The sequence below is a fragment of the Falco cherrug genome, chromosome 10, assembly GCF_023634085.1.
Source record: "Falco cherrug isolate bFalChe1 chromosome 10, bFalChe1.pri, whole genome shotgun sequence".
Lineage (NCBI taxonomy): Eukaryota > Metazoa > Chordata > Aves > Falconiformes > Falconidae > Falco > Falco cherrug.
In genome coordinates this window covers 18,321,548-18,333,481 of record NC_073706.1, presented here as the reverse complement: position 1 = coordinate 18,333,481, position 11,934 = coordinate 18,321,548, and the positions used below count along the sequence as shown (strand labels likewise).

Below are 11,934 nucleotides of genomic sequence, written 5' to 3'. Positions count from 1 at the left end.
TCCCTTTGGACAGGTCACAGAGAACAAGACATTATTTCAGCTGCACCTCAGGGGACTTTGAAGATCACTGTCAACACCTTAAACTGAGATACCAGGGAGAGAGGTTTCTGTCTTGCCCCAGGTACTAACAGCTTTAGGAATGGGAGAAGTCACATATTTTTATGGTCTACGTGCTTATTCTCAGCAAAGTATTATTCCTGAAGCATCGGTCTTCATTGTGAAATAACAAAGAATGAGCTCTCTGGTATACAACAGCTTCTGCTCAAAGCATTCAGGGTGCAGGAAAACCCAAGATGCAGTGGAAGAGAGGCACGCTTCTTGCCCCACCCAGACAAGAGCCCAACCAAGACCCTGGGCACAAACTTGGGTACTGAGCATGCTTTGGCTCTTCCCCTTCAGAGGGCTCCAAGGCAGCCTCTTAATACAGGATTTTCCAGGTAAGGTAGCAGATTAGTCCAGTCTTGAAGGCAGGATTGAATCCATCCTCCCCTGGGAGGAGGCATGTCTGCACATGTGGGTCCAGAAAGACAAGAGCTCTATAGCTGAGAAGCAAAGCTCGGTTCCAGCATCAAGCTGAGGCAGGTCATGGGGCCATCACCAGCACAAATGTACCAAGTTTTCTGTGTGGGTTTATATAACTGTGCCCGTATGCATAAGCCCCAACTCACCAACTCTGAAAGGCAAAGCATCCCACTGAATCCCACTCAAGAGAGGTTCCCATTCCAGACTGCACCCTGGTACAGCCCTATTTAGAGTCAGGGACAAAAGACCAACAAAAATAGGCTATAAATCTTCTCTGCACTGGCCTTACCAGCAGGTTCCAAGTTAAAGCAGACTGCTAGCTACCCAAGAGCCCCTCCGCCTACTCAGCTAATGGAACTGTATAGGTTTCAGCCATGGTCTTCCCTGGCCCTTCCAGGAACTTCAGTTCTCCACATGCTAGACCAGAACTCTGCTTTCGTAATACTCAGCTTTCCAGTATTCCCCTTCTCACTGCAAAGGCCTTTGCACGCTATATTCCAAACTCTCCACCTTCCTGAGGCGAAATGAGCTTGTGAAGCAATGACATATTCCAGAAAGAACACATTTTCCATCAGAGGCTGCAAAGGAAAAGTCAGGTAGGCCTACAGCCTTACAGTTTTAAGTGAATAGTGCAAAATTGGAGATTCACAAGCTTTTCAAGCTAAGGATCACCTTCACCTAGATCACTGAAGGGGTTGCTGAAAAATCTCAGAAGGCACAATGGCTCCACAGCCCCTGGAAGCCAGCAAACCAAGCTGATTCACTCCAGCTGACACCCCCAGCAACTGTAAAGGTGAAGCTAAGGAGCAAGATCTCACCAAAGTACTAATAATTGATAGTCACCTGTGGGTGGGTAAGGGGTTTACATCAGATCTGAAAGAAATGAAACCCAAGGGGCTTGCCTAAAAAGCAGGTGAATACACACACAGCACAGCCATCTCTTCTTTCCACTGTCACCCTCCAAGAGTCTCATCTCCCTGTCCTACCAGGAACAGCCCTTCTTTTTACCTTGTTTATTGTTCTTTGTGCTTTTTACATAGCTTTTTCTAGCCTGATGAGTGCAATCAGTGCAGTATATTTTAAATAATCTCTCACCTGTCTGGAAGTCAAAATTAGATCTTGAAAATTATTTTATTTCACCACATTATCAAACTGGAACAAACACAAACAAAAAATGACTACAGATTCTTAGAAAAGAGCTCTCTAGGAAACATTTAACACCGCACGCAATTCCACCCACTCTTTTTTGAGCAATCAGATAAACACGGCAACAGGAAAGCACAAGTAGAATGGAAATTGCCACCAGAGCACAAGGAAGGTCGCCTACTAGGTCACTTCTGTGGCATTCACTGTGTATGAGCGGCCAAAGGCAGTAGCATGTTCGTGAACTGCAGTGGCAAATACAAGACTGGCTGTACTGGTGGGAACAGGGGAAGGTGTATCAGAGCTGGCTTACAGCTACTGAGGCATGTTCACAAAGCAGTGCAGCTGCCCAGGTACAAACACCAGCTCCAACCAGCTCCTTGTTAGTACTCAGGGCATACACAACAGGGTTAGATGTCAGGTTTGATTTCATTCTGCAGTTCACAATTTGTGGTCTTTCAGATTCTGGTAAATGAGCCACAGCTGGTCCCCAGGCTGACATGACCTCCACAGTATTCTTCAGCTGACAATGCATGCACCATGGTCCACAGAAAATTGAGGAATATACTGTTACATAACCAAACCCATTTGGATACCTCTGCTGAAAATGTACACATGCAGAAGAGTGGATGTTTATCAAACCACTGAATCTGGAAGAACTACTTTCCTGAACAGAATGGCCAGTGGCTTATAATACAAGATTTATCTTAAGACAATACAGCATTAACAAGGAATCCCACTTAAGCTCACTGCCAGCAAATCTTCCCCCTTTTCACAGGTGTACAATATAGCAGGATTGAACTTCCTGCTGACATCTTCCATGCTTTCTGTTCCTGGAAGCATCAGAACAGCCCCTCTTGCAGGACTTCACAGCTCCATTTCCAGTCGCAGCCTGAACCCAGACAGCAGAAGTGTGAACACAGTAAGATGTAACACATGAGAATCAGCTCGAGCAGAACTGGGAGAGGTTTCAGACTGCTATTTTAATTCAGTTAAATAACCCTCCTTTGCACAGGCTTATCAACGTAAGTCCAGCACATTTTCCTTACTCAGCTACCAAAGCCAAGCACAAAGAAATCTAGAAGTCAAAAAGTAACAAGTTTTTGATTTTTTTTCTTCTGCAAGGAAAAAATACTGGGAGATCACGGAGTATTACCACATTCAAAGCTATATTATTTTAACTAAGGTGAAAACCCATGCTGACTTCATACAAAAGTCTCTTTGGATCTTTAAAGAGGTTAAAACTTCATGCTGCCTTAGTGTAACTCAACAAGGTCCCAAACAAGCTAAATCAAACAGCCTTTGAAGAATAAACAAGTTACTTGGTCTAACCAAGAGCTTGGCTGCATGGAGAGCTGCCCCAAAGATGGCTGAAGGACCATGCACAAATGAACAACTGAAAAAGCACCCTTCTTCATCCTGAGGGGGGAAAATAATCCAACCATCCCAGACTGAAACAGCAGGAAACCCAGGCTAAACCTAGATCACTTTATTTTTAGGGCTGCATCATGAGATTGTGTATAAAGCTGTCCAAGAAAATCCTGTTCCAGTGCTTGTAGGGGCAATCACAAGTTGGTGCAACTCTGAATAGTTAAACTATAATGTTTGCAGAATGATATTTTCAGACAACCTGTGTCAGTGCTTTCCCAGACATACATGTAAGTAATACCATGTATACTTATATTTGAATGCATCAGGGAGAAGCACAACACATACACATTCATTCTCCATGCAAAGGTGGGTGAGTTCAGCTTCTTCAGACCATGAAAACCGGAGGCAAAGATGCACACTCAGATTATGTGGCCATTAATAATCAGTCCTATTGCTTGAAAAGTGGTGGTTATTTTGAAAATACAGCCCTCAACTGTGTTCAGATACTCTGTGTGTGGGTGTGTGTACATGCACATTTCCTCCTTGCAAAATGAACAATGAAGTGCTGATTTCTGACTCGCAACGCCTGCAGACTGTGTTTAGAGTCACAGCCACAGACAGCACAGGTGCACACCCAAAGAGGAGCTCTTTTTTTCCATTAAAAAAACCACATCATTCCCCCTCTTGAAGTCCTGCACTTAGCAAAACAACTTTCCTCTCCACAAACTTCAGTGTGAAACCTCTCAGAGCACCAGGAACCCCTGGGGCTAGAGCTTAACATTCAAACAAATGGCAGTCTCTTGTTTCAGTGGATGCCAGGGCACTGATAAGCCACCCTTGTCAGCCTTTTCTTGGTTTCAGAAGCATGTTATGGAAACAACTAACCAAAGACAATTCATGTTATCTGGGAGACTTCCCTGCCTCCAGAATGCTGACTGAGATCTGCCTCTGCTCAGCAGTACACCTAACCACAAATTACCAGAGCTTCTGAAATGTTGTGAACACCCCTGCTATACAGCTAGCCAGGTGGCTCTCCCCACTCCAGAGTCCAAACCATTGCCTACATATGGGAGTTTCTAAACATTAAAACCAAACCAATAAATCTTTTTCAGACATACTTTTCACTCTCAAGAGTTTTCCCACCACAAGGGAACACTCACTGTGCAAGGCTCCCCTGCAAGCAGGACATACTCTTTACACTGTGCAGATGATTCACAGGATAATAAAATGGCTCAAATGGGCCTCACCAAATTGACAATGCAAGGTTGAAGCTGCTGATGCATTGCTACCCTGAGCCAGCAGAGGCCTTCTGCCCAAGGCCTCTATCCTGAGCAAAACCAGACCTCTTGCTGTTGTATCTCAAATTCAGCATCACTTACTATCTTTCCCACCCACCCTATAACCCCTGCAGATCACTTTCCAAGTCAGCGCAAGACAGTGGGTTGTGCATGCTTCACTTACCACAGCTAAATCAGAAGCTGACGGAATTAAAAGAACATCCCCAACCACCCCCCATCTGTTATTGGATTAACAAGAGAGACAGCACCTTCCCACATAAAACAGAGGAGATTTCAAAGTGTAAGAGGAAAATGCCAAAGAACAGAATCTGATTCCCTGCAGGCTCCACATGGGAGACTGGAACAACAGTGTTAAATGAGGCGTATTTCCTTTAGAAGAGCAGAGAGCAGAGCATGAGAGATTGTCCCCTGTCAATAACAGAGACATCCTCTATGACAGAGGACTCAAGCCTAGCAAAGTATTTGCTCAAGGACTTCAGCCAAGAGATTAATTTAAACACACCTATGCCATCCTTTAAACATTAGGAGTCGGGTAGAAAGTCCTCATCCATCTCTCCCCTCCCCAGCTCACAAATGTGACCAAGGAGATAGTATAAAATTTAAAAACCAACACACAGCCAATAAAAAAAGTTACAGTTCTTTATGAAGTCTGTAATTTGCCTGTAGAAGTCACACTGCTGGAGACCTACATGAGGAACAAAAAGCAGGGCCAGAGTTCAGGGAAGGGACTGTACAGCATCACAGTAGTAGTGAATTACGATTTTTAGAGTTACACAAACTAACCTGATTGGAGTATCAAACCATACACCTCGTGGAATAAACTGATTTGGTAGAGTGTCATATCAGATTGCCTCCTAACAGCAGGGCACAGGAAGGAAATGCAGAGTAGCTGCTTTTGCTGAATCAAAAGCAGGGGGGCAATGGGACTGTGGGAAGTGTCCAGCCCATCCATTGTCCCAGGGCAGGATCAGCAGTGACATTTATCAGTTCTGACAGACATTAGTCCAGAGAGCTTCAGGGGGCCTCGATCACCTCCCAGGCCATCCAGTTCTGTGCAAGGTCTGCACAGAGGTAATATCTTAGGCTAAGAATCTTCCCTTAATTAAGTCTTCACTGTCCTGAAGCACTAGATGCTATCCACTGACTCTGAACACAGGAAATCAATAATACAAGTTCATTTAGCTACATCCTTCAGGGGCCTTTGGAAAGCAAACACTCCCCCCATTGCAACAGGTAGCAGCAGAGTTCAAGCAATGGCATTCAGTCAGGCAGGTGGAACACCAGATCTTCAATCTGTCTCAACACTTGGGCTTTCAACTAAACACAGGTGTAAGGCAGCAAGTAGCAGGCTCATAAGTAAACAAGCATTCTACTGGATGCTCAGACCAGAAGTCAAAAATTAGATAAGCTTATAAACAAAAGGACCCCGAGGAGTACAATGCTTGGACTGCCGTGAGAGAAAAGCTAGATGTTCAAGGGCTATACAGCTCTGCATTGTTGGCAGGTCCAGTCTCAGGGTGCACCATGTGTCCTTGACTCCACTTTGTTTCAGGTGAGCAATCTCTTCAGTGTTCTTTCAGGGAAAAAAAAAAAATCTGAGAAAGGACTAATTTGCAAGCTTTGTTTAGTGCCTGACACATTCACTGGCTTTACAGGACCTCTGAGCTCTGCATCCCAGAGCTCCATTTCTGCACCACAGGAGCCTGCTCAACGCACAGCTTGGTATTTCTGCTAAAACCCAGAGGACAAAGAATATACCATTATTGCAGCTTTGGCTTCCGGGCTCTCATTTGCCTTTATGGGTGGTTGTTAGCAAGAAACTTAAGTTTAGGAACAGAAGGCACACGCCTCCTGGCAGCTGCCTGCACTTGAACAAAAGGACCTGGAGAGAAATTCACCCCCATTTATTTGTTAACAGTAAAAAGAAAAGCGTACACCTGACTTGGGCAAAAGCCAACAAGACTCAGTATTTAATGAACGTAAGTCATTCAAAGCTGAGACAGCAGAGGGCTTGGCATAGAGAACAGAGCCTGAATTTCTTTAACAATACCATAGAACTGTTGTCTTCTAAGAAGGGAAAGTCCACACTTACCAGAAGGCATACTACTGCAGCCTTAATAAGCAATAAGTGCAATACAGACATGAAGATGCTAGGCTGAAGGTAGAATGTCTCTAGAACTACATGGTTCAGTTTTAAGACAACTACATATCTGTAGTCCTGAGTTGCAGAGCAGAGGGGAGCAAGACAGGTGGGAGGGCAGGAATAGGCATAACTCATGTTGGATTATCTATTGCTACATTTTCTAGCTGGAGCAGGTTTTGTTGTTCCTTGAGTCTACATTCAAGTTATACAAGGTGTAACGGGATCTCAACCACACCACATTTTCTGCCTTTGCTGGGCCTGTTTCTACAACTTCCCTGCACATCCTTAGTCAATGCAGTCTGCCAAGGCCTCCACTGATGGAAAAGGAGTGCTATTAACTGTGGGATTTATAACAAAGTTTTGTTGAACAGAGGGAAAATAAAGCAGCACCAGCAGAAGAGCAGCAGTCATTTGCACAGAGATTAAGGAGGATAGGTTTACTTCCCAGGAGAGGGGAACCAATTCGGGGGACACAGGACTAAAATACAGAGCTATAACTGCTTTTTATTATACCCACCACCTCACGGTTACCTTCTGTGCCTGTTTCCTGTATCACTCTGCTCTTTTCAATACCCTTTCTCAAACTCAACATAATATACATTGAATACCTAACACCACCAGAGCTCCAACAGTTGTCTATCAACCTCTAGACACTACAACAGGGTAGAGTTAAGCCATAAAGGAGAACATAGCATCTCCAAGGAAAGACCTGAAATGCTGGAAGAAAGACTAGACAAACATCAGGCAAAAACCTCATTCAGCCCCAGGGGAACTGCCTGTGTATGTCAATCCTCTCCCTCAAAATCCCAGAACTGGAATTAAGGAAAAGCATAGGGAAAAGACTTGTGGGTAGTAGTAATTCATCCTTTCACCAGAGACAATGATTAATTGCATCAGTGGCAACACCAGAGATACCAGACAGCATAAAGGTTTGGAACAAACCCATTTCTGCCCAGGTGATTTGAGGAAGAGCTGTGAGCAGACAGCAGCCCAGTGAGGCTCTGCCCATCTTTGCAGCATTCAATGGCAGGAAATCAAAGGCCAGCAAGAACGTGAACACAGACCAGCAGCTCAAAGGATGAATTAAAAAATAAGCTGAAAATCTAACAAATTATGCTAGACAAAAAAGGTTCAAACTCCATCTTAAAATACTCTTGTAGCACAAACCAAAAAGTCTCTGATCTCAAAATAAATAGCTGTGATGTACATAAAACAGAGGAAAGGTGTGCTGAACTCCTAATAAAGTTACAGAGTTTTTCTTTGAAATGCAAAAATGGAGCAGCAGACAGCTGCTGAATGAAACGGGAGAATCAAGGGAAGAAGGGGTTGGAGGAAACCCATCAAGAAAAAACAGCCTGAAAAATTAGTAGAAAATTAATTTTGTAGGAATCTATAAATTCACATGTACCACTTAAACTAATTTTTCAGGCTGTTGGAAAGAAAGAATCTACAAAACAACAAAGAAGGTGCATTTTATGACTCAGTAAAGTTTTGTCAGTAGGATTACATCAGCTCATGCTACTCACACATATAGAATTTGATTTCAACAAGAACACAGCCAGGTGTAATTAGTCAGGGCAAGAGGTAAGGGGGCCAGCTCATGCTACTCAGGTGTCTGGAATTTGACTTCAACAAGAAGAACACAGCCAGGTGTAATAAGTCAGGCCAAGAGAGATGAGGGGCCCCGTAGAAAAGTCATAATACCTATTCACAAATGTTTCCTAGAGATAGTGGATTACAGCAAAATTACATGAAAAGTAAGTATCTCAGGAGAACAGAGCATGTTATTAGCTGTAGTTGAGAATCACAGAATCATTTGATTGGAGGAGACCTTCAAAAATCATCTAGCCCCATCCCCCTGGCATAGGCACTAAGCCCCCTCTGCCCTGAACAGGCAGCAAAACCACCACTACCCTTGTCAGCGCTGGTGAGGCAGCCACAGTGGAATCCACACACTCTGGTATTTACACTGCATAGCCATGATTTGTATTACTATAGATGAGATTTGTGCTGAGGCCAAAGTGGCAGAGGATCTCCTGGCAGCATGTTGTTACAGCCTTTAGCCCTTCCCTCTAGTCAAGAGGAAGGTGTGAATGAACAGAACATTCCCTACCTGCACAGCTGCTCCCTCCCAAAAAACTTATTCCCCCAAACTCCTTTGCCCTTGTAAGAAGAGCAGGAAGAATTAAGGTGCCCCTCACTGAAGGGCTTCCTAGCCCCCTTCCAAAGGCTCCCTTTGCTGCTGGACACGGGGAGCTCCCTGCCATGCCTAGCTGAGGGTCAGCATGCACAGATCCATCATTGCAGTGCTACTCCTCCACATGCATACAGCATCCCTGGAGCTTTTGGTCAACACAAGCCACTTTTTTTCCAAGAATTACAGTTACTTTTAAGTTACACCATTTTATTCCCTACCTTCTGCCACAGTAAGTCTTCCTCAGAGCTGCAAGCTCTATGCTACTTCCTGCAAAAACTAAGGTTTTCCCTTTCTCTCCCAATCCTCCACATTTTTCCTGCTATTGAGTGTAAAAATAAAATGCTACCTTTAACTCAAAACTCACTCACTTCCTCCGATGCTTTTCTGGGTGACAGTCATTTCTCCAGCTGCTGTTAGCCTCTTTCAGGACTGCAACTCCTCCTTTACAAGAGCTTTTCTGCTGTGACACACCTGACCAGCCCAAGATTTAATGGGAGGAGAAAATTATTGAAGAAGGAGCAACTAAATCATTCTAAACAACAAAAATTTTGCACCATACAGAAAAAAATTAAAAAGGCTAATCCATGCCCTAGAACAGTGTTTTAGCTGTCTCCTGACCAGTATAATGCTTTGTGGGGGGACTAACATGGGGAGTAAGGTCAACCCGTAGCCTAGAGGCAGCTTTAGATTGTACCTATTATGTATTAATCTATTATATCAGTAGGTTTGGGACTAGCACAATGCGAGGGGGATTAACCAAGCCTTCGTCCCCAGAGGCTGCTGCTCAGCCAGGACGCCCTCCCAGCTACACTGAAAGCGCAGGACCCCAGGTACCTGCAGGCGGGAGTCACCGAGTGACCCTCAGTGGAAGGGCGGGAGGCTCCCGACCCCCTCCCACGCTAGGCCGCTGCCAGGAGCCCTCCTGGCGCTCACCCCCCCGCGCTCACAGAACCCCAAAGGCAAGCCCCAACTGCGGCTTGCCTCAGGGGGAGCGCCGGGGGCGAGCCCGCCGCCCACAGCCCACGTACCTACCGGGGGGGACGGCTAGGCCCACCGGGGACGGCCCAGGCCGCCGCCTCAGAGGCGCTCGGGGGGGAAGGGGGGCGGGCGCGCGCCCCCTCAGCTAGCCGCACGCGCTCCGCAAGGCCGGCGGGCCGGGTGTCGGCCCTTTAAAGGCGATCGGCACCGCCCCCGCGGGGCGGGGCTGCCCCTGGAGGCCCCGCCCCAGCCCCGCCCGCGGCCGGCGGAGCCGCCGGAGCAGCGCGGGCCGCGGGCAGCGGCACGAGCGGCGGCCCCGCGAGCTGGGAGCGGCATGTCCTGAGCCGGCGGCGGTGGCGGCGCGGAGCCGGGGCCCACCACGGAGGGGTCGGTGGAGCAGCGGGCCAAGGGCCGGGCCCCCATGAAAGAGAAGGAGGCAGGGGCGGAGCGGGGCAAGCCCGCCACTTACACCGGGGACAAGAAGGCGCGCATGGCGGCCAAGACCAACAAGAAGTGGGTGCGCCTGGCCACCGTGCTGGCCTACGTCCTCTCCGTCTCGCTGGCCGCCATCGTCCTCGCCGTCTACTACAGCCTCATCTGGCAGCCGGTGCGCGGCGGCTCCTCCGGCCCCGGCCCCGCCGCCGGCACCTCGCAGCCCCGCACCGCGCCGCCGTCGGGCCCCGCGGCCGGCCAGCCGCCCGCCGCGCCCACGCAGGAGGCCCCGCCGCCGCCGCCGCGGACGGGCCCGGGCCCCGGCTCCGACGCCGGCGTCGCCCAGACGGGCCGCCCGGCCGCCTCCCCGCTGCCGCCCGGGCCCGAGGCGGGGGCCGCCGCGCTGCGCCGGGTGCGTGGCAGCCCCTGAAGCGGCCGGCGGCGTCCCCCGCCCATCTCCGCCCCACGGGGGCCCGGCGGGCGGCGGCTGCGAGACCCCCGGCGCGGCCGAGCGGCGGAGGGCTGGGGCTACACACCGCCGGGCCGCGGGGCCGGGCCGCGGGGCTTGGACTGGGAAGAACTGCGGCATCTTTCTCCCCCCATTTTTCCTCAAAAGGGAATTTTGTGGCTTCGCTCCTTCCCTCGCCAGGGCTAGCTTCTCCTCGCGAACCCGCCGTAATCCTGCGCTATTTATGCCCGTCTGTTACCTAGAAAAGGATCTCGGTGTCCAAAATTCCTCACTATTTACAGGATCAGCTGGGAACTGTACGAATTTCGGGGCTGTAATCCATTGTTTAAAAACCGGTTTTGTTTAACAACGAGCATAAACTTATTTAAAAACATGTGAAAGGTAAATTGACTTGTTTACTATATTAAAATATTTTCCCAGTATGAAAGTCTCTGTAATACAGTATGTTCTCTTTGGTGGTGGGAGGATGGGTTGGGAGGGATGTTGAACGGGAAGGGCTTTCTGGGCAGCAGAAATGATTTGTCTGCTGCAATGGGCAACTGTGGCATGTAACATTGATTTATTTGTCATTGGTCTCCTCAGGTGAGGCTGGAGAAACCTCCATACGCGCCTGACTCCCACTAACCGTGGGCATCAGCTAAAGCAGTGGTGATGAAAGCTTGATCTTTCGTGGCAGAAGCAGGCGGAGGTCTCGCGGCGGCATGCGGCGCAGTGTGCTGCGAGGTGCTTCGTGGCTTGTGTGCCCCTGCTCTTGCCTGCATGGGATGGCAGAGCTTACAGAGCGTCATGGCACCTCAGTGGCACCCTGGAGCCAGTGCCATCAGGAGGTAGGTCTGTGCCAGCTCGTGGTGTGCCCTGGGCAGGCTCGCCTCCTAGCTTGAGCTTTTCATGCCCCATAGTCGTCATAGTCTTCAGAAGCGTTCTGCGGGGCCCTCTTGATGAGCAGTGCAAAAAACCCGGCCTTTAATGGCTGTGGGATGTGGACTATCAGCTGGGAAACTGTAAGACTTGTGTCATTCTGAGCAGCTGCTTTTCAGATTGATGGTTTTGGTTGAATGCTTTAACTGTGCGGCTGCCAGGCTATCGCGCGTCCCTGTGAAATGATCCCAGGCGTTCAGTTTTCCTCTGCTGAGGGATAAAAATGTGTTCTAATGTGGTGTATGTATTTCAGTTGTGCAAATCACAAAGGCGCTGTAAAATATGGCACTTGATTTTTTTAAAGTTTGGGGTGCATGGGGTGTGTGAATAGCTGTTTCATACCTGGATCCGTATGCTTTGGACTGGCAGCTGTGTGTTAAGCCTGTGTCATTATCTGTGCATTTCTTTTGCAGCATCTGTTAAAGGTAGAAAACAAAAGCAGGGGATTCCAGAAAGAAATCAG

General features: G+C 48.2%; 1 protein-coding gene and 1 long non-coding RNA gene across 3 annotated transcripts; one reads left to right on the top strand and one right to left on the bottom strand.

The window, feature by feature from the left end:
* Positions 1-1,656: 1,656 nt before the first annotated feature.
* On the bottom strand, positions 1,657-9,770 carry LOC129736936 (uncharacterized). The gene is made up of 3 exons (XR_008734166.1): positions 9,707-9,770; positions 9,043-9,145; positions 1,657-2,557 (listed from the first exon to the last, which is right to left on the bottom strand). It is a non-coding gene; the product is annotated as an uncharacterized LOC129736936 (long non-coding RNA).
* A 128-nt stretch (positions 9,771-9,898) lies between these two features.
* On the top strand, positions 9,899-11,380 carry INAFM2 (InaF motif containing 2). 2 transcript variants are annotated; one of them, XR_003559668.2, is made up of 2 exons: positions 9,899-10,934; positions 11,136-11,380. XR_003559668.2 is itself a non-coding variant. In XM_055722522.1 (1 exon), the coding sequence occupies exon 1, from the start codon at positions 10,074-10,076 to the stop codon at positions 10,512-10,514; it is 441 nt and encodes a 146-aa protein (XP_055578497.1). In that variant the 5' UTR covers positions 9,899-10,073; the 3' UTR covers positions 10,515-10,980. The 2 variants fall into 2 exon arrangements, 1 of the variants encoding a protein (XP_055578497.1); XM_055722522.1 differs by lacking the exon at positions 11,136-11,380 and having other exon boundaries at positions 9,899-10,980.
* Positions 11,381-11,934: the final 554 nt, after the last annotated feature.

Bases quoted from the DNA above. Each gene is read 5' to 3' on its own strand.
- INAFM2 (XM_055722522.1), top strand. From the start codon at position 10,074: ATGAAAGAGAAGGAGGCAGGGGCGGAGCGGGGCAAGCCCGCCACTTAC.